Here is a 23,134-nt window from a genome sequence, read left to right as displayed (position 1 = left end):
ATTCATTATTTTTAATGTCAACATAAATGACTCTAATAGGAATTGCTTAGATTATGTCTTCCACAGGTGATCAATATCCATTTGTTACTTAATTAAACGCTTATTGTTCGGACAATAAATATAAAATAGGAAGGGGTGATGACCTTAGTTTTTTATATTCCACCACATGTCCGCATTCAAATGTTTCGACATCTAGGGTGGCATCGTAACCCGATGGTTGTGAAGACGGATACTCGATCATAGCCTCCAAAAAATGTGTTGGATCATTTAATCAATCATCCTCCGTCTACACGACATATCATTTGATTTTATGCTTTGTCTCAAAAGAGAGACCCCACTTTATGGAAAACACGATGAAGAAGTTCATATGAGGATGGTCTCACTTATTTATTAGTTGTAGAAGAAATATTTTGGGTTTAATCGACGGAAACATGGATTCCTAGGGAGCCTACGGAAAATGGAGAAAAGTTTTTTCAAAATTTCTCATGAGATGAGAGGATATCCCAAAAAATGAATTTTTAAACGAGAGAGTCCTCTTAAATTAGTTACCCCAAACATTTCACATGTATACAAATGTAAGTTGCAGAATATTAGATTGGATTAGTGAACAATGTACTTTTATAGAATATCTAAATTATACAACAATACAACTCAATATATGTCGATTAGTTTTTAACAAGTGAAGAGAATGATGAGAAATAATTAAAAGTGATGAAGATGAGTTGATATAATTTTTGGAATTAAACTAATCTCATGGAAATGAGAATTTGGACAAATAAAATCCACACCAAATTCAAATTTTAATTAATGGTGAAATTTAATTGAAATAAAATTCATCCTAAATTCAAATGTGAATTAAGGTGAAATTTAATCCAAATGAAAATGAATTTGTTAATTGTTATAATTAATATTAATGCCTTGAATGAGAAATTAACAAATGATGTTAATTGTTATTATAACTACAAAATACATATTGATATCAATTGTTACTAAGTGTTATCATATTGAACCTAAGAAACTTGCATTCTCCTAATATCAATTGTTACAAAGTGTTATCATATTGAACCTGAGAAACTTGCATTCTCCTAATGAAGAGAAAATGTCAATATATTGACTCGACTATATTTGTTAAAACCCTGTGATTGGATTCAAGTATGTTTGCGATGTTCGAGGCGTAGTGATTTGTTGAGTCTAGTCAAATTGATTAAAATAAACTTAGTTTAATTAAAATAAAACATAATTATGCACAAGCAAAGGTGAAGAGCTTAATTTAACGTTACAAACGAATAAGACTAAGTTGTGAAATTGTCTCTTCGCAGGTTCATCTCAAGGAAACGTAAGAAGACGTCTCGTTTGGTAGACAATGTCTATCCACTTCAGACGTGGTCTGAAGCAAGCGCAAGTAGATGTCTTGAAAAATAGTTGTCTCAGTCATGAGGCGCGAGTAAACGTCGTCTATCTCCTTTAAATGTGGTCTAAGGAGTGCGCGTATTTCAATGTCGTCTAAACTCCTTTATACATGGTCTAAGGAGTGCACGTAGTTAGAGGTCATTTAAACTCCTTTAGATATGGTCTAAGGAGTTCGCATAGTTAGATGTCATCTAACTCCTTCAAACGCGGTCTATTGAAAGCGCAGTTAGACGTCGTCTAACTCCTTCAGACGCGGTTTAAGGAAAGCACGGTTAGACATCATCTAACTCTTTTAGACGCGGTCTAAGGAAAGTGCAGTTATACATCGTCTAACTCCTTCAGACGCGGTCTTAGGAAAGAGCGGTTAGACATCGTCTAAACTCCTTTAGACGTGGTCTGAGGAGTGCTCATAGTTAGATGTCGTCTAAACTCCTTTAGACACGGTCTAAGTAACGGATATACATCGTCTAACTCCTTTAGACACGGTCTAAGAAAAGTGCAGTTAGACGTCGTATAACTCCTATAGACGCGATCTAAGGAAAACACGTTAGACGTCGTCTAACTTCTTTAGACGCGGTCTAAGGAAAGCGCTGTTAGACGTTGTCTAACTCCTTTACATGCGGTCTAAAGAGTGAGCATAGTTAGACGTCGTCTAACTTCTTCTTAGACGAGGTCTAATGAATAAGCATTATTAGACGTTTTCCGACCTGATCAGACATCCGAAGGAGCGTCTGCTTCTTTACTCAGCTCGTCTACTATATTCGTTATCAGCAGTCTGACAAGCCAACTCATCTCGACAAATGAAACACTGCAACGTATGCGTTTATCATTCAAATTGCCCACATTGTATCTTTCTAGTACAATAGTATATCAGAGGATATTCGATGCACTACATGTCTGGTACGGCCACGATCCCAATGCTCAAAGTCTGTTGTACTCTTGTGCTACTAACAGCCATCTAATGGACACATGCCACGTGTCCACAAAGAAGATTCGATCGTTGGTGCTCTTCAAGTATAGATAGATACTTAAGGACAACGGACGAACGACATCAGATATTTTTATTACTTGTTCACACCTGCTCTTACTATCTGATTTCTTAATCTCTCTCAAGAACAAGTGCAAATTACCTATTGTCTAGTTGTGATCATATTGTAAATTTTATAATGTTATTTCTGTATGAAATTTCATTATTGTAAGTTGACAAAAGGTTGTTCTGTTTAATAGAGGGTTAACTAGAAGTTCAGAAGCAGCCGATTGTTAAGTCATTTGGTTTCTAACTGGGTTTGTTTAGTGTGTTCTATACCGATCAAAGTCTTCTAGTGAATATCATTCCTATTAAGGAAGAAGGGGGTGACGTAGGAGTTTTATCTCCAAACATCCATAAAACTCTCTGTGTTCTTTACTTTCTACCAAGTACATTTATTCATCTGAAACTTCAAATCTAACAAATGATTCTGCACTTGAACTTGTTCTAGAGTTTGTGTAGATTTGTGAAGAATAGAAATATATTTTAACTTCTTACAGAGTTAAAATCGAATTGAAGTTTGTAAACTGTTAATAATAGTCAGACCCCCGTCTCTATTGTCAACACCGATCCTAACACGATTATAGAGAATAATCACTACTTGAATCGTCGTCCGATATGATTCCAATCAACATTTCAATTCGGTGATTTCATTCCTTTAAATTTTACTTTATTTCATCGCTTTGTAACATTGTATTTTATATATTTTCTATAATTTTGAAGGCAAGAATACTAACAATCTTAAAACAGTTTTCTGTATGCTAAATTATAGAGTAGCTTTGGTCATCAAAAATCTTTATTAATGATGTTTTAGAAATATGAATTATGAAGTTACAAAAGAGATAATGAATGATGTCTTGAGGATGAAGTCGATTGAGAATTGTCAAAAGGATTAGTCAATAGTTATTGATGAATAACGCTAAAAAGACAATATCATCCGTATCTCTATAATATATATCTCATTTCAATGGAATAGATAATAGACTAAAAATAATTTAGTTTTGATTTGAAGAAAAATTTGTGGTGATAAAATAAAATTAATTAAAGGTTTATCTTTAAATTAATAATAATTGAAACATGTGTTTTTAATTTTAAAATAATAATTATAAATATATATACATGATTAAATTAATTAAAAGTTAAAAGTTAAGTAAAAAAAGAATATTTAATTGCTAACTAAGGAGAGATAATATAATTATATAAATATATATTGTCTTGTATATTTACTTTTTAAGTATGATTCTAAGTTATTATTTTTTAAATGTGTATGTATATTCATTTGTTCACAAAGTTGAGTCAAAAAGGAATAATGAGTTATTCTCAATAAAGAAAATAAAAGATCGTAACGCTAGTAGAAATACTAAAGTTTGAATTTGAAGGATTGTGTAGCTTAGATTTGAAGAGATAAAATACTTATAATTATGTGGCATTAATAGAGGAGGGCCTACTTGGTTCTAGATTTCAATAATAAGACATTATTTGATTTAGTATTACAAAGAAAAATCTTAATTGATTTGAGAAACGATGCGGCATATGTGTCAACATCATCGGATGCAAACGTGCAACTATAAACGAATGTGCAAGCGACTTATGATGCTTGAAATATTGTGACTTCTTTTTTAGAAATCATGTGACATGGCTAATATTTATTAGATTAAATATTAATTTATTTTGTATAAATAATGTGACACATGATGATGAATATTTATTTGATTATATATTCTAATTTCTTTTATAGAAATAATATGATGGAATGAATATTTTAATTGATTCAATATTATAGTTTTTATGTAGAGGTTATGTCTAGAATAGTTTATATAAGAATAAACACTCTAATCTCTTACATAAAAATTATGTATAAAGATTTATTCTATTAAATATTTACAATAATAGTTATCTTATTTATTGTATAATAAGTATAACCAAAAAAAATTGTAAAAGAAATTTGTGGTAATTTCTTGATTAGATAACTTAATTTATTTCATATATATGTGTGATTTAAAAAGATACCAACACAAATGTGGGGACAAATATTTTTATTGATAATAACACAAAAATTATTGAATATATTATAATAAATAAAATAATAATCTATTGTTAAATAAATATGTTATTTATAAAAGATAAAATTTCGCAACTTTAAGAAAAAATTAATAAAAATAAATTTTTTGTTTATATTTGTTGAGTTGGTGCTCAAATCGATATTTCAAATTTGAGGATTTTGAAATCAAGAGTTGCATTTTCTTTTGCTTTATTTTCATATAAATCTGAATAATTAATATATTCAAAATAGATGTATAAGAAAAAAATGTATTATAATGTCATTGTATGACATATAACAAATTTTATAATAATGACATGAAAATTTGATCATACTAATTTTAAGTGTATTTATGTCAATGAATATGACATTTGAGGTATATCATTAAGACAATACAAATGGTTATTTCATTACGTGTCTTTTTATACGATATTTTTATCATTAAAAATTACGATAAAATGATTAAGTCCACTAAAGATGTGAATTGCACTACACGAAATATTATGTTGTTTTTAAATGATATATTAATATTATTAAATAAAATATTTTACATCTACAAATAAATATGTTTACACATGGAAGTGCAATCTACTTATGGAAATCTTTTAAGAAAATTTTGATTGATTGACTAAATGTTATAATCTATAATTTTGACTTATGTCAAAAAATAAAATTTATTTATGAAAAATATGCAATTGTTTACACGAAGGTGGAATATTTTAAAAACATTTTATCTACTAGTTAGCTAAGTAAACAATATTTTAGTAAAAAAATGTTTAAATGATAAGCATGTACGAATGACTATACTTCTTATAGAAGATGTTTCAAGATTAACTAAGAATGCACAAACGGAAATTTCTATTTATTATGATTGTAATTTGAAATTTGACAAGCTTAGAGTCAATGACAAGTTTAAACATAAACGTCTTAGATATAATGTCATTAGACTATATTATTTAATGGAGTTATCAAATTTGACTATGTAAGTCAAATGGATCCATTAACCAAATTATAGAGTAAAAAGTTAGTTTAAAGTCTTTTAAAGACATTAGTCTACTATAAGTTGGTATGAAGAAAAATACAACATATGCAGACTAAAGATCCCAAGACCTAAGTTAAATGGGACCACCTAATGGTATTGACTTAGAAGATTATTGTTGAGTATTAATCCTATAAGGAAACATAATTTATTTTGAGCAAATCACTTTTACTGATTCTTTGTGAGCAAAAAGATCACCTATGTGAGGGAGAAGTGGGTATATTTCGAATGAATTGCACAACTCAATTCTAGACTCGCTTATAGAACCAGGTGCATGTTCTATGGCCAAAATAGACACAACCATGAGATCTTGACATGTATTAGGAAGAATTCTATGTGAAAATGTGTAATCGTTTACACAAAAGGCATAATAGTTCAAGTATATCAAGTCTTCTAATGAACTAGTAAAGTTATATATTTTCATAAGGGAATGTTCAAAGGGTTACACATCCTATAGGATTCAACTATTTAATCTTTCACCGGATTAATATTTTAATTTTCATTAATGTATGGATTGTTAGAATTAAACTAGTTTCATTAATTAAATGGAAATGAGAATTTGGGCAAATAAAATTCACACCAAATTCAAATGTGAATTAATGATAAAATTTAATCCAAATGAAATTCCAAAAAATTCAAATGTGAATTAAAGTGAAATTTAATTCAAACGAAAATTAATTTGTTAATTGTTACAATTAACAATAATGCCTTAATAAGGAAATTAACAAATGATGTTAATTCCTATTATAACTACAAAATACTTATTGATATCAATTGTTATTAAGTGTTAGCATATTGAAGCTATGTAAATTGAATTCTCCTAATGAATATGAAATGTCAATGTAATGAAGAGGAAAAAAAGGCTAACCATTGAAATGATGTATTGTGTGTCGTTTGATTAAAGTATTGACGAATGGTTTAGGGTTTAATTCAATTATATATATATATATATATATATATATATATATATATATATATATATATATATATATATATATATATATATATATATATATATATATATATATATATATATATATAATTCTTTACACAACATTATATTATCATTTCTCACTCTAAAATTTCAAAAGTTATTTCCTTATTTTTGTGAGTGTTGGTGAGTATTGAAATACGATGATTGGATTTATGTATCTTTGTCATGTTCGATGCGTAGTGATTTTAGTGCAGAATCATTATTAAATTCGTTGAATATCGGGAGATAGCTATTTACGATAAACTCTAGTGTAAATAGGAGACGATAAAACTGTTTTAAGTGAAATGTGTTTAACACATGACCTAGATCAACATTTCAATTCGGTGATTTCGTTCTTATACATTTTATTTTATTCTATCTCTTTGTAACATTATATTTTATATATTTTCTATAATTTTGAAGATAAAAATATTACCAGTAACTTGGTTAGAAAGGATGAATAAAGATCACAAAAATGTCATGGCAAGAGGCAGATTAACTTGTATCTTTCACCAATTCCATAGATGTTTTTTTAATGGCTGAGGTTGTTAAGAGAATAAAAAAGATTTTAAAGAGGAAAAAAAAAGACAACAGAAAATTAAAATTTGAAACTATTTAATGTAAAAATTATTGAGGTCCATGTCAATTCACTTTTTTTTTTGTTAGAATCTTGATAGATTAATTTCACAATTTTGATATTTTAGACAACTTTTGATATTAATGTAGGACATTACTTTATTCATTTTCTGTGCGGTTCTCTGTTGGTTAAGTTAGGGGTTCAATTTTATGTTTTGAAATTTTGAAATTTTGAAATTTTATCTATTTCAGTTCCTTACATGTATTTAAATAGTTTTGTTCATTTTTTTTTTATCATAATGAATTGCATGTTTTCAATTAAGCTAATTTCTAAGAATTTTTAAGTTGAATTAGTAGTTTTAAGCAAATGAACAAACTAATTAAAAATGAGTAATCACATCAAAATTTATCTTATCCAAAAGGCACCAACTACAACAACCTATCTTAACAAAAACAAAATGTTGCAATGTCGCCATAAAAAAACTATATGTTGAAAAACAACTTGATCCAACTTGATGGACCTATTTTGGAAAGCTAATTTCGTCAAGATCATCTAATGACAAAAACACTTCGTCTAGATAGGAAAGTTCAGCCTCTTCTTCATGTCCATCATCAGCATGTTCGTGAACTCGGCATATTACCCATTTTGTAAAATCCTGCTTTTTGAAAATAAAAATAATTATTATAAAAATTTTTTAACTGAATCAATAATAAAATATAATATAATTTATAACACATCTAATTATTTACATTTTCAATATCTTATTCATGAAATATTAATAAAATAATCTTTCATAGCCTTTCACTTAAAGTGTAAACAATATATTCCCAAGACCTTGAGAATATATTTATATCTTCTGTAAGAATATTAACAAATGATAAGAAGACAATAATTAATTAGAAAAATCTTGAATTAATTAAGACATACAGCTTTAAATTTTGGTCTCCTTGATGTTGATCTAGAGGCAGAACTTGAGGTTGACCCAATACTATCTGGAAGCTTATATTCTTGCATTACCCAATTGGTCTTAGAACCAGAAGGAGGTTTTCCCATATAGAATACATAGTATTTCTTCAAACCCACCAGTTTGTTTGCAGTTGAGAAGATTTGTTCATCAACTCCTAATGGCTTCCAGTACCCATTTCCGGTGATCCTTTTATTTGTCCTCCGGCTATAATAGAACCACTTGTCTCCCTCCACCATAGCTTTACCTACACCAACCATTAGATGCAGAAAAGAAAAAAGATTTAGAGAAAGTATCTATGAATATGATCCAAAACTGTTAATTGATTAAGATGATTACCATCTAATTCCCAAGGATCATAAGGATAAAGATCGAGATCTGGGATGACATCAGGATGGCAAGGCAAAAGGGTCACCTTTCGGTGGAGGAAATGAACCACCAACTCTTCATCCGTGGGATAGAATCGAAATCCTGGGGGTAAATTTATGTCGGCCATAAAAATATCTTACCAATAAATATATTGGGATTTTAAACAGGGTTGTGTTATGAGCATATTTATATATATTTATATATATATATAGAGAGAGGGGGAGGGAGTTGCGTGAAATGGAAGGATCTGTTGAGATCATGAGCGCATTAATTAGGTCGTATCTCGGAAGGTGACGATTGTTTTTATGTGGAGGGTGGAGTTTTGGGTTTGAAGTGTGGAGGTTGTGTTCTCAAGGCGGCGGGTATCCATTGAAAAAGACTTTACACACTTTTAAGCAACCTGAAGATCTCAGACATTTATAGAATACCTTATTTGAAACAACCATAGACTAGGATAATTCTATATTCTTCTCCTAAAATTTGGTAAACTTACTAATAACAATATTAGAAAAGAGAAATGATTATATGAAAAAAGAGAAATCTATGAAAGAATTTTAGAGAGATAATTTATAGAGAGAATGATGTAGCGCTTTAATTAGTTCGTAAAGATAACAAAATTTATTTTTCTTATGTGTCATCACCTTTAATTTTTTTTCCAAAATATTGATATAGTGACATATCATTCTCTCATAGGTCACTCCTTATTATAAAATATAAATTAAATATTTTTTTAAAGTGATAAGGGAGTAAAATATTTGTATTGAATGAGTCTGAGTCAATGATATGTCATTGTATACGTCACCTAAACAATATCAAGCCTAACAATTTTTATTTCATTTAATTATAAACGTTAATGTCACCATAAAAATATTTAATATTTTTTTACTCTTCATTTTTTAATATTTAAAAAAAATATTAGTAATTTATCTTTTTTTAATATTTTATTATTAAATTATTATAAATAAAATTATTAATATATATTTTTATTATATGAATATATATATATATATTATAATTTTAAATATATTATCAAATCATTTTTTTTTATTATTCATTTTATTTGAAATTGAACGACTATAATAAGACAGACAAATTATTTAATTATTAAGATGATCTACTTAAATTATAAAATATTAATATTTAAAATAAATATAACTTAGATTATAAATTATTAATATTAAATAGATAAGAAGAAAAATACTTAAAACATCTATGAAAAATTTGTTTAATTATATATTTATATATTTTTATTAATATAATTAATATAGTTTATTTATTTTTCCTATTACTATTTATTTTAAAAGCAAATAAACAAATAAATTATGAACCAAAAATAAATAAATATATATATATAATTAATAGTTTAGAGAAATAATTAATTATAAAAATAATTAAGAATTTTTGTTTAATTTTGTTTATATTATTACTCTAAAATTATATAAATAATTAAGTTAAAATATATAGATATATATTTACAAAGTAACTAGTAGAGATTGATAAATTATTAACAGAGAGGTAAAAAATAAATTATTAATAAAGAGAGGACAAATAAATAAATATTTTTAAATTATATTTAATGATTAGTCTGATTATCATTTCACGTAATCTTGTTATTATATTTGTTACAAATTTTTCCTTTCCCATCATTATTATTTTTTTTAATCAACTAAATTTTTTAAACATTTTTTAACTTATTTTTACTAAACATTTTCTTATATTATTATTAATAATGTCCTTTTATTTCATTTATTTATTAATATTTATATATATTTATATATAATAGCTTTATTATTTAAATAATAAATTTAATTTTTTTTAACAATCATAACATATTATTTTGTGTAAAACATGTTATGTATATATTTATAAGAATAATTAATAATTTTAAAATATTAATAAAAAATATTGTAGTAAATTTATTTTAAATATTATATAAATAATTAGCTTAAAATATCATGTTAAATTTTTGTTATAAAATATTAAAAAAAGAATTATCAATATTAATTATTAAATAAACAAATATTTAAATTATTATTGAAATAACATATTATAATATAAAATATATTTAATTAATTTTAAATTATTTTTATTAAATATTTTATGAGAAAAGGTAAAAGAGATAATATGAAATAAGAAAGATAAGGGAACGTGATATATAGAAGTACCGTTATATCATTCTCTTTATAATTCACTCCCTCAATTTCTCTTTACTACTTCTCATATTTTATATAGTTAAAAATTATTTATTGTTATTTTAAATTATTATTATATTATGATTTGAAGTAAATATCATGATTATAATGTTATGATAAATTATTGGTAAGAGTGACTTAAAAGAGTAAAATGTTACAGATTGGGTAGGGTGTTTGTTCTAGTTTTCTTTTATTCAAAAATATTATTTTTTTTAAAAACATTTTATGTAACATCAAATATTTAGATTTGGGCTAGTATATGAATATCACATTATTTTTGTTCCATATTTTATTAGAAAAAATGTATTATTATTAATAGGACACCGCGCTAATACAAAATTTTAGTAATGTTGCATCTTCATTCATCATTAGTATAAGTGTTAAATTGGGAGAAAAAAATAAATTAAAGTTTCAGTAGCTTAGATATCAGACAGTATTACACTTCCTTAGTTATTATTATTAATTTTTGTGTCGATATTTATATTACTATTGATAAATATTTATTAATATTATATTTCTTTTTGGTCTTATAAGAATAATATATATATATATATATATATATATATTTATATATATATATATATATTTATATTTATATATATATATATATATATTTATATATAATAACGCTTAATTATAAATTATCGTATCTATGCATCACAACATATCACACATTTTTGTTAAAATAAACGTGTCAAATTGTTAATTTGCGAGTTGACCTGCCATGAAACTTGAAACAATTAAATTTACAAAATAATATTTAAAATGATACATATAAGTTTATATAATAACGCTTAATTAAAAATAATCGGGTACGTTAGTATGATGGGTCAAGTTGTTAATTTGCGAGTTGACTCACCTAAAAAACATGAAATAGTTAAATTTATAAAATAAATTTTAAAATGATATATTATGTTTTTAACTTAAAACCTATAAATATAAATACAACACTTTAACTAAATAAGCTAATACAACTTTATATTTTAAATGCAACAAAAACAATGTATGAATATACGAAATTGCGTTTATATAATTTTATTTTATTTTTAAAATTTTGTTTTTACTAATTTTAAATGTTGTAGTGTTTTTAAGACTTAAATTGTGTTTTATAAATTAGATAACACATCTTTATACTTAAATTAATATGTTTGTAATGATTAATGTTAAATACTCAGTTTTGGATGTTTATGTGAATGTAAATGAGTATGTATTGGACAATATACGAATTAACAATACAAAATTATAAATTAAATTCAACAATTAAAAATTGTCTAATAGTTAAAGTGTTCAAATTTTACACTGTAGACTAATCACTAATGTTCTAATCTTAGTTAGTGCAAGTGCAAAATTGAAAGTGGGTATTATAAAACATTGAATGAAAATAATTGGGTATATATGTGTGTGAATTTGAGAGAATTATATATGAGGTATGATGATTCGAATCCTTATTGGTTTAAATTTGAGAATGATTTTTGTGCACAATAAAATAATCGCCAAGATTGAAATCTGTATCTTACATCGATTTATTCAATATTATTTTGAAAATTTTAATTCGCATTATTTTTTACGTGATATAAAAAATTAAGTTAACAAAACGAGACTATATAGGCAACTCCATAACTTATCTTTTCGTCGAATTTAGGAAAGATTGTGATTTTAATAGAAAGTTGGCATAAATTTATTTAGATTTTTTCGATTACAACATCACGACTACAAAGTCAACACCTATTCTTTTTTTAAAAACTAGGAAAATAATCTAGGCGTGTGCACGCCAAAGTTATAAATTCTTATTTATTTGAGACGATTGATTAATACATATGGGAAGGGCTCACGCACTATATATATTTCACAACGTCCATTACCATTAGGTCTCTGTTAAATCAATTTTGGCATTTTAAAACATAATTCTACTTTTTACCTTTTAGTTTTATATTTTTATTTTTTAACCTAAAGCTAAGGATGATTTGTCCACTGTTTAGCGAATTTTGTATTTTTTTTTGAACAACAAGTATATACAATAAAGTAAATGTACAACAAAGAAAAAATAAAAGCAACTTAAACCTACAAAATAAAACATCACATAAATTATTCTAAAAATAATAAGTTATATAGTAAATGTTAGACTTATTCTAAGTCTACAATGTTAAGGCATTTGTAGCAGAATCATTAAAATGTGTTCTATCTCTATTATGAAGATAAATAATATAAAAGTTATAAAAAAATGCTTTATAAAATTTCCTATCCTTATAGTTTTTTAGGTATGATGAACAGTGAATCTTTATATTTATGTATTATTGTAGCATCCCTAAATAATAAAATAATACATTTTCTCTTTCATGGTTAACTATCCCTACGTAATTAAGTGGTTTAGGTGATTAAAAAGTTGATTAGTTTAATGAATATTTAAATAATATATGGATAAGAATAAGGAAGCTGATGTAGAATAGTTTATATTTTGATTATCGAAAATAGGGATATTGTTATTTTATATTATTTTTAAGGATACAAAATAAGGAAACTGGTACCAATGTCCTTAGAATTTTAAGTAAGTGTTTATACAAGAGTGCAAACTGTTAAGATTTGTTGGAGTTTATATTTTTATATTTTGTTTTTAGTTTTTATTTTACTTTTATATTTTGATGTTTTGTTTTGATTAGAAACTAATCAAGGCAATAAAGGGATAAAACAAATCACAAACATAAAGCAAACTAAATAAATGAAAGCAAAAGAAAAGCTTAACGAGAAGAAGATTGGCCTAAAAATATAAAAAAAAAAATGGTTCAAAGGTGCAAAGGGCTGAAAAATAGTCGTTGAAGGCTGAAGAAGCGGTCAAAGCGTCGGCAATGGAGCGTCGTTGGAGTTCTTCAATTGCTGCTGGAGGAAGACTTAGTCAAGCGTAAGCAACAACCACATGAGTTAGAAAACTAGCCATGACTAGTTTTTTCTTGACCATACGATCCTAAACCGAGAATAGAACCAAGTAACCCAAAACTAAAAGAAATATAACATGTTTTGGGGCTTAAATTATTGTTTTTGATGACACAACAATATTATATAACCATCAGTTAGACCTTAACATGCAAGTTTTAGGTCAGTTTGGATTTTTTAATTTATTTTTCATTCAAAACCTTTCAGAAATGTCTGAGATTTTGATGTCTTCATATTTATAGTGATGAGCATGCATAAAAAATTTCAGCCAAAAGCAACTTGAGGATGAGCAAAACCAAAAAGAATAAGGTCAAAAACGTGAGGGAGCTTGTTTTTCGGTATATTTCGATTTTTTTTAAAATTATTTTTTGATCTGAAGTTATTGGATTGACCTAATTTTTTCAAATGTTGTTTTATTTACATAACATAACATACCTTAAAAATATCAGCTAAATATCACACCAAAAGACTAAATATTTTTAAGAATGCTAAGAACGGGCACATTTTGGGTTAGCTATATATATTTTGTTTGGTCAAAAGGTTTTTGTTTGTTTTGAAATTTGTTATATAATTTATTCATCAATTTTACACATATTTAAAACAGATTATCAGTAAATAAATCAGAAATGATCAAGATCAAATCAAATTAAAGGAAAAGGCATACAACAACAACCATGTGTGCATAGAAGTTTAGATTGAATTTATTTATTGATGAACTGCAGCAGTTGATATAAGAGAATCAAGAAAACCGTACATGGATGATGTAATTCTTTATCCAAAGAGCCTAAATAAAAGCCATAAACATGATTCTTTTGAAATCAAGGCACACTAGTTTTGAGGTGTTCCTTGCCATTGCGGGCATGTTTTTTTAAATTTCGGGTAAACGGGTCAGGGTTTTCTGTTATGAAAACGAGTTAAAATATAAATACTTTTTTTGGGTATTTTCTCATAACACAGTAAGGTTGAGAGAGAGTGAATTACAGATCTAGGGTTTTCTGGTTTCCTTCTTCTTCTTGTTCATTGGCTGATCCAGAGAGAAAGATTGGGGGAGCTTTTGATTGTGGAGTAGTCCAATCATTCCTAGTGTAATCACTTCTTTCATTTGAGAGCAGGGCATGTAAGTTTCTACTATTGACATTTCTTTGATTTAGTGAAACTTATCCCTCCCGTGGACGTAGATCGATTTTGACCGAACCATGTATATTGTGTTGTCGTTTATTATTTGTGCTATTTCAGTCTTCATAATCTGTTTGTCGTCATAGACGATTTGGAAACTGATTTGTTACAGGTTTGATTTCGAAAAAGATCCATAGTTTTTTTGTGTCAAAACCCAACAGTGGTATCAGAGCAGTATTGATTGGTTATCTGTTTTAACATTGGAGTAGAGTGCTCTGCTGGTTACTTGGCGAAATTCAAAGAGGAGATCAACTGGTTTCTTTGCAGGGGTTTTTGTCAGTTGTGAAGGTAGTAATAATGGGGAAATCTAGACCTGATATGGTGAGTCTGAATGGTACAAACTACAGGTAATGGAAACTGATGATTAGTGATCTGTTAGTTTTAGATGATTTGAATGAAGCAATTGAAAATGAAGGTGTTAGACCTGAGATTACAAAAGAGGTTGATTATAAAAGATAGATAGAAAGGCCTGCAACTTTATTCGTTCCTGGGTTGGTGTAAATGTTGTGCACCATGTTGAGAATGAGACTACGGCGTATGGTGTGTGGAGCAAACTTGAAACTCTGTACGTTGGGATGTCAGCAGGGAATAAAGCAGCAATGGTACGAAGACTGGTGAATCTGAAGTACATTGATAATAAATCAATTGCTGAGCACTTGAATGAATTTCAAAATATTTTGAAACAGCTGAGTAGTATGAAGATAAACTTTGATGATGAGGTGCAAGCACTTTTAGTACTTTGATCTTTGCCTGCAAGTTGGGAGACACTTATTATCACTCTCAGCAACTCAGCACCAAATGGTAAAGTCAACATGGCATTTGTCACCAGTTCCTTACTTGATGAGGAGAATCGAAAGGGGGATAAACCCTTTAAGTCTGATATGTTGGTGGTTGATAGAGGAAGATCAAAGGATAATAGAAGTGGTTCGAGTAGGGAAAAGTCTAGAATCAAGTCTAGAGATCCAAAGAAGGATGGTGCTTACCATTACTATGGTAAAATGGGTCACTGGAAAAATGAGTGCTGAAAATTTAAAAATGATAAAGTGAAGGGTATAGTGAAGCCCAGAGAAAAGAAAGAACAGAGTGCAGATACATCTGCTTATGCTTCAGATGGTGAACTGACATATGCTTCTAACTGTCAATACTCTTATCTTAGCACATCTTCAAATGAAACAGCATGGATTTTTGACACAGGTGCCTCATTCCATATTACTCCACACAAAGGTTACTTCCAGTCCTACAAAGCTGGTGATTATGGTGATGTTCGCATGGGTAACAGTGGTGTGTCCAAGATAGTTGGTCTTGGTGATGTTAGAATTGAGACAAACATGGGTTGTTTCCTGACATTGAGAGATGTAAGACATGTTCCTAATTTGAGAATGAATTTGATTTCAGCAGGCAAGCTGGATGATGGAGGTTACCATAATGTTTTCAGTGGTGGAGCATGGAAGCTAAGCAAGGGTTCATTGGTTGCTGCACGTGGTAATAAATGTTGTTCCTTATATAAGACAAATTTGAAAATTGTCTATGATGCAACATATTCTGTTTTAATGGAGTCATCCTCTGAGTTGTGGCACAAGAGACTAGGTCACATTAGTGAAAATGGGTTGAATGTTTTGATCAAGAGGAATGAGTTGCTGAATCTCAAGGATGCTCATCTTGAAAATTGTGAGTATTGCTTGAAGGGTAAGCAAAACAGAGTCTCCTTCAGAGTACATAGGCTCATTTGATGATTATTGCAAAGAGTAGGGTATTCGACATGAACAGATTGTGCCCAAGACTCCACAACAAAATGGTGTGGCAGAGAGGATGAACAGAACAATGTTGGAACAGATGAGGAGTATGCTTTCCCATGCCAAGTTGGATTAGCATTTCTGGGCTGAAGCCATGAGCACTGCAGTGTATGTGATCAATCGTTCTCCCTCCAAGCCATTGAATAATAAGTGTGCAGAAAGCGTCTGGTCAAGTAAAAATGTTAATTATGACTATTTACGTGTTTTTGGTTACAGAGCTTTTGTGCATGTTCCAAAAGATGAGAGGTCTAAGCTAGATGCAAAAATCAGACAATGCATATTTTTGGGATATGGTGATGAAAAGTGGGGATACAGGTATTATGACCCAGTTGACAAGAAGGTTTTGAGAAGCCGAGATGTGATATTCCTTGAAGATCAGACTATTGAGAATTTTGTAGATGGTGAAAAACTTGATGCATACATACGTGATCTTTCTAGTCTTGAGTTGTCTCATGATGTTGAGGTGACAAGGCCACATGTAGCTTCAGACTCAGATAGTGATGATGATGTTTGTCAGGATCAAGCTATAGGCCATGGAAATGATACAACAACTAATCTTGGTGATAATATTGAGGCTGATTTTGAAGTTCATCAAGAAGATGAAAATCAACATAATCAACAAACAGAGGTACTTAGGAGGTCTACGAGGGAGAAAAGATCAAGTTCTAAGTACCCTGCTACAGAGTATGTCCTTCTAACTGATTGTGGGGAGCCTATATGCTATAAGAAGGCTCTTGATGATTCTCATAAGAAAGAATGGCTAGCTGCCATGGATGAAGAGATGAAGTCATTGCTGAAAAATGGCACATATGATCTAGTTGAAAGACCAAAGAACATAAAAGTATTACAAAATAAATGGGTATACAAGATCAAGCAAGAAGGTGATGATAGAAAGACAAGATACAAGTCTAGGCTGGTTGTCAAAGGTTTTGGCCAGAGGCATGGAATCAATTATGATGAGATTTTCTCACCAGTAGTGAAGATGACTTCTATCCGGGTGGTGTTAAGTCTAGCTGCTTGTATGGATCTTGAGATTGAACAGCTTGATGTTAAGACTGCATTTCTCCATGGCGATTTGGATGAAGATGTTTATATGGAGCAACCTGAAGGTTACAATAAGAAAGGTGAGGAAAGCAAGGTGTGCAAACTTGTCAAAAGTCTGTACGATTTGAAGCAAGAACCAAGGCAGTGGTATCTTAAGTTTGAGTCGTTCATGATCATCAATGGGTACATGAAGACGTCTACAGAACACTGTATCTTTGTACAAAAGTTTGCTTCTAAAAATTTTATTATACTTCTCCTATATGTTGATGACATGCTGATTGTTGGGAGAGACAAACTCAAGATTGCCAAGTTGAAAAAGGATTTGGCTAAGTGTTTTGAGATGAAAGACTTGGGTCAAGCAAGACAAATTCTTGGAATGCAGGTCATTCGTGATCGGGTGAAGAAAAGACTATGCTTGTCTCAAGAGAGATATATTGAGAAGATTTTAAAACGATTCTGTATGGACAAGGTAAAGCCAGTTGCTTGTCCATTGGCTACACACTTGAAAATAAACAAGACAATGTCTCCCAAGGATGAAGAGGAAAGACAAGAAATGTGCAGTGTTCGATATGCTTCAGCAATAGGCAGTCTGATGTATACAATGGTCTGTACAAGACCGGATATAGCTCATGCGGTTGGAGTACTTAGTTGTTTCCTTTCAAATCTCGGTAAGACACACTGGGAACCGGTTAAGTGGCTAATGAAATATCTTCGAGGGACCTCGAAATACGCTTTGTGTTATGGTACTGGAAAGCCACGTTGAAGGGTTTCTGATTCAGATATGAGTGGTGATATTGACACTATGAGATCAACTTCAGGGTATTTATTTACCTTTGGAGGAGGAGTTATATCATGGTAGTATCGTCTACAGAAATGTGTTGCTTTGTCTACTACAGAAGCTGAATATATTGCAATTACTGAATGTTGTAAGGAAATGAGATGGATGAAAGATTTGTTGAAAGAAATAAGCATTGCACAAGACAGGTTTGTGGTGTTTAATGACTCACAAAGTGCTATACATGTGAGCAAGAATCCAAGTTTCCATTCACGTTCAAAACACATCCAAAGAAGGTACCATTGGATCCGTGAAGTGCTCGAGAAGAAGGAGTTATACTTGGATAAAGTGCATACAGATGAGAACGGGTCAGATATGATGACAAAGAGTTTGCCACTATAACAGAAAAGACTTTCGGCGACGCTTAAAAAGACTTCTGCCAACCCTTAAAAGCGTCACCAAAAATATTACCGACACTTATTTATGCGTCGCCAGAAGCAGGGTGGGCGCAAGTTATAACAACGCTTAATTAAGCGTCGGTAAAATTAATTTAAGCGTTGCTAAAAGTCTTTTTAATTTTTAACATTTCCTTGTATTATAATATTGATTTTTTTTGACAAATTTTTATAATAAATAAACATTAAAAATAATTATTTAATACTAATTATTGAATTATAACAAAATTAACATAAATTCTATTAATAAAATATCTCATTTAATCAAATATCTCATTTAATCGTATAATAGTCAAAAGATTTATAACAAACAAAATAATTTTGAACAACAAAACTAAAATAGAAGACTAAAAATGGATGATTTTCATCTACTTGATCTTGTATTTGGATATTTGGGCCTCCGTTGCAATTATGTAATAGAATAATCTTTTTAAGATTAGAAATAGAAAAAAGTATATTGATGTGAATTAAATATAGACAATTTGAAAGAAAAAAAACATGATTGTTGTGTCCACATTTTTTTCTTCTTGCAGTTGACAACTTGAGGATGAATACTTCAATCAGCCATCAATACCATCAAAATACAAACACAAATGATTAATTTTCTTTAACAATATATAACTCAAACAAAATGTATAAAACTTAGATGAACAATATAAGAAGAAACATCTAATACAAAAAGATAAGAGGAAGAATCACAATATCCGCTCATCTAATATTATACTTAGAGTTATAACAATTTACTACCAATAAAGAATATTGCAATAATAAAAAAAAAGACATAAAAAGGTAGAAAAATACCTTTAAGTAGATTCAATTTCTCATAAAGTGGAAGATGTCTCGACAGCTCCCTTATCAATCAACAAAAATTACAACTCAAATCGATCACATCCTTCTAACTAAAATCACAATGCATTGATAAATGACCACGGTACCTTTTAAAATATAAAAATAAATGAAATAGAATGAGAGTTAAAAACCTGTCTTAGAAGGTCAATTGTAATTTATGTGTCATATTCGTTCAAGGTTAAAAGTTGTTTTGCACATTTTAAACATTCATTTAGGGAGGTACTCACGGTTGACATTTTGCTAAGTGTAAGAACCTGTATACCCGACATTCTCTTAAAAATCTGCTATTCAATATTAAATATTATTCTGTTCTTTTCTCATGAATGGATTAGAAAATTAGAATATTTTTTAAAAAGGACAACTTTCATTAAGCCTTTGGTTTTATCAGAACGCGTGAAATTTTTGATTCGATTAAAACCGTAACTTTTCCATTCGAATATGACTTGGAAAATTATAATAGAAAATAGAAAAGAAAGCATTATTAACATTATTGCATAAAAAGATATATAACTTACTCCATCTTTGCAAAATAAGTCAATGGTTCAACACGAGCAGCACCACTGTAGACTAGTGCACCTTTCGTGAGTAATACAATGATGTCGAATTTGGCATAAACTGAACCTCGGGGTTGGTGTATAGTGCAAATCACAGTATGTTCATCTTGTGTCATCTGTCTGAGAGTTTCCATCACCTTCTCTGTATGGAAGGCATCAAGTCCTGCAAAAGTTACACTTAGTTTTCACTTTTCATATATGTACCTAAAAGAACATGGCTAATTGATTTTTTTTTGGGAATTAAAGGAGTCTTGCCTTTCTGGGATGATTTTACGGAAAGAAGTAGAAAGAATGAGAAAAACAAATGGTTCATTAGGTTTCATCCAGGTTTAGATCTCATTGAAAATAAATAATGCAAGACAATTGTTAAAATATTGCTTAAGTATGCTATATCACAAACAGGTATACCTGTTGTAGGCTCATCAGCAAAAAATGACAGATGAGCTGCAATCATTTCGCATGTCATTAATAAACGTTTCTTTTCACCACCACTAATTCCCCGCACTTTTAAATCCCCAATACGGGAATCGGCACAACTAACCTTTAAAGTGAAATTCACACAAAGAAAATAAAAGAAATATCATAAGTTGGCAAAAAAAAAAGGAAACTCAAAATTCTTTAATATTCAACTCCTTAGGAGATTAGAGGCATACCAAATCGAGTTTAAACAAAAGATTGTTGACATATTCATCCCTTTTTTCAATAGATATTATCTCCCGAAGTTGGAGTTCTACTGTAAGAGACAACGTTTCTCGAACAGTCAACTGTGAGAAGAACAAATCATCTTGTCTAACATACTTAAATCTGAAACCATAAAGATATGATGATAAAAATATTAAAATATATGAAGATGTGATTTCTATTTATATAACCAAATCTTACTTGTATGCTTTGTTTGAAAATTTTCTGCCATTGATTTCAAAGGAAAACAATTTGAGGTTATCCTCAATCTTCATGAAAAAAGATGCATACTATTAAATCTTAATGTATTTTTATTTTCAAATTTGTCTCTAGTGGAATCACAAAGGTAAAAAAGATGTTTCTAAATCAGGCTTCTTGCGAGGCACCACATCCCAACAAATATTTAGATTCTCTCTGCTCTTTCTGGTCCTAATAGGAATGAAACTATTACAGAGACCTGCAATTATCAAAATCATAAGAAACGTCAATTAGTATAAGAATGTTTAATGGTAATTAAACAAAACAGTTATTTTATATTTTTGGATCCAGATGAGAAACTTCTAATAAATTTATGTTGACTAAGTTCTGTTTCCAAATATGATAAAAAAAGAAAGTGTTTCCAAATGGTACGATAAACATGTAAGCTTTGGATGCATACCGCCTTCTCATTGGATGTACTGCATACGGCCACTTTTACTCCTTTAGTAAGAGCCTGGTCAACCAACTTGGACAATGTCAACTAAGAGAGACTCAGTTTCAGTTAGGTTGTATTGTGAGTTAACAATATCCATATCTAGCATGTAACTTTTAAATTGGGATGTATATATTCGGTAGAAATGCTAAAAGTAAGAAACAGTTATGTTGTCAGTGATGGAAACAACAAAGGGAAAAGTTTATTAAACCAACTTTTGGCACGATTCATATGTTAAAGCTTGAAATCTAATATAATCATTGGTAGATTGATATTTTCCAAGGGATGTGATTATTCTTTAGTTTTGCATAATAAGTTCAGAAGAAGATCATACTTTCTATAGAGGATGATATTGAAAAGATCTAGATGCAACTAAAATCCAAGGGTTCATGTTTAAAGATTTAACAACACTTACTTTGCAACACCTGGCCGAAGAGGCAACAACTTCTTCTCAATAAGGACCATAAACTCCTTTTGTGAAGATAAGCAATAAATTCATTTCTTTCAGTTTCATCCTTAGGAGCTTATCTGGCCAACTAGTTTTGTTAAAGTAAGTTGTCATCCTTCCAAAACAAGAATGTACCAACTTATCATCAAAATGAACTTTTAATCATACATAATCTTTTGAACATTACTAAAGAGATAATTACCTTTCTTTTCTACCCCAATCATGAAAAATTATCCGTATAAATCCACATCCCATGTCACACCCAATTCCCTCTAAGAAAATACATTTCAATGCCATTACAAAATATTTACATATTCCTTCTCGGCCTAAACGAAGATAGACTCACCAAGATACAACAACATCGAATGTACTAGCAGTTGAAAGAATGAGAAAATCAGCATAGTGAGCATCATAGTGTAAGAATGTCCTTCTATAAATCGAGTCAAACATCAAAATTTGACACAATTTTAACAAAAGAGAAAACGAGTCAAATCCGATTCCACCGCTACAAAGAGGAATGAGATCAATCGATCGAGAGAGAGAAAGACATCTAGGTTATTACATTAGCTCCAGCTTCAATAAGCTTTTCCGCACGAGATATCTTCCCATTCATTGCATCCAGCATCAATGGAGTCTAATAAAATTTATAGTTATAAACCTCAATGTTCTAAATAATAAAAATTAATCTTGAACATAAGTATCTCTCCAACACAGATAAAAAGGTCACCTACTTATAGCGATTCAACAAATCGGGATTGACAGATATCTCAAGAAGTATGGTGACAATCTGAAATGGAATCCAAATCGAAAAAATCCAATAAATCCAAAAGTATATACAAATGGATTAATAGATCAAGATATAAAATGAACTAACCTCGATCTGGCCATTGGCAACAGCTATATGAAGAGCGGTGTGGCGATCGTTGACTACCTGATGGATGAGATCCACATCTCTTTCCAGAAGAATTCACAGAGCCTCCAAGTCGTAATTGAAGATAGAGTCTGATAAATGATGGGTCGCGAAAGAAGAAGAAATTAGAGGAGATTAGAGGTCGTAGCGGCAGAAGAAGGATTAAAGATATCCGGCAGAAGAGGGATCCTAGAGAGAAGTGAAAATGAAAGTTAAATGAGAAACAGATCTCTATAAC

At 29.4% G+C, this 23,134-nt stretch overlaps 1 protein-coding gene across 1 annotated transcript; it reads right to left on the bottom strand.

Moving 5' to 3' along the window:
* Positions 1-7,493: 7,493 nt before the first annotated feature.
* LOC124940181 (NAC domain-containing protein 104-like) lies at positions 7,494-8,536 on the bottom strand. The gene is made up of 3 exons (XM_047480664.1): positions 8,371-8,536; positions 7,995-8,278; positions 7,494-7,722 (listed from the first exon to the last, which is right to left on the bottom strand). Exons 1-3 carry the CDS (start codon positions 8,525-8,527, stop codon positions 7,588-7,590), a joined length of 576 nt encoding a protein of 191 aa, XP_047336620.1. The 5' UTR covers positions 8,528-8,536; the 3' UTR covers positions 7,494-7,587.
* Between the last annotated feature and the right edge of the window lie 14,598 nt (positions 8,537-23,134).

The sequence above is a fragment of the Impatiens glandulifera genome, chromosome 5 (genome assembly GCF_907164915.1).
Source record: "Impatiens glandulifera chromosome 5, dImpGla2.1, whole genome shotgun sequence".
Classification (NCBI taxonomy): Eukaryota; Viridiplantae; Streptophyta; class Magnoliopsida; order Ericales; family Balsaminaceae; genus Impatiens; species Impatiens glandulifera.
This window is presented reverse-complemented; position numbering and strand designations above follow the sequence as displayed.

What these genes read in the sequence shown, in the direction of transcription:
- LOC124940181 (XM_047480664.1), bottom strand. Translation starts at nt 8,527, where the DNA reads ATGGCCGACATAAATTTACCCCCAGGATTTCGATTCTATCCCACGGAT. An exon ending in TGATCCTTGGGAATTAGATG is followed by an intron (nt 8,279 to 8,370) that starts GTAATCATCTTA and finishes TGGTTGGTGTAG; the next exon opens with GTAAAGCTATGGTGGAGGGA. An exon ending in GGAGACCAAAATTTAAAGCT is followed by an intron (nt 7,723 to 7,994) that starts GTATGTCTTAAT and finishes TTCAAAAAGCAG; the next exon opens with GATTTTACAAAATGGGTAAT.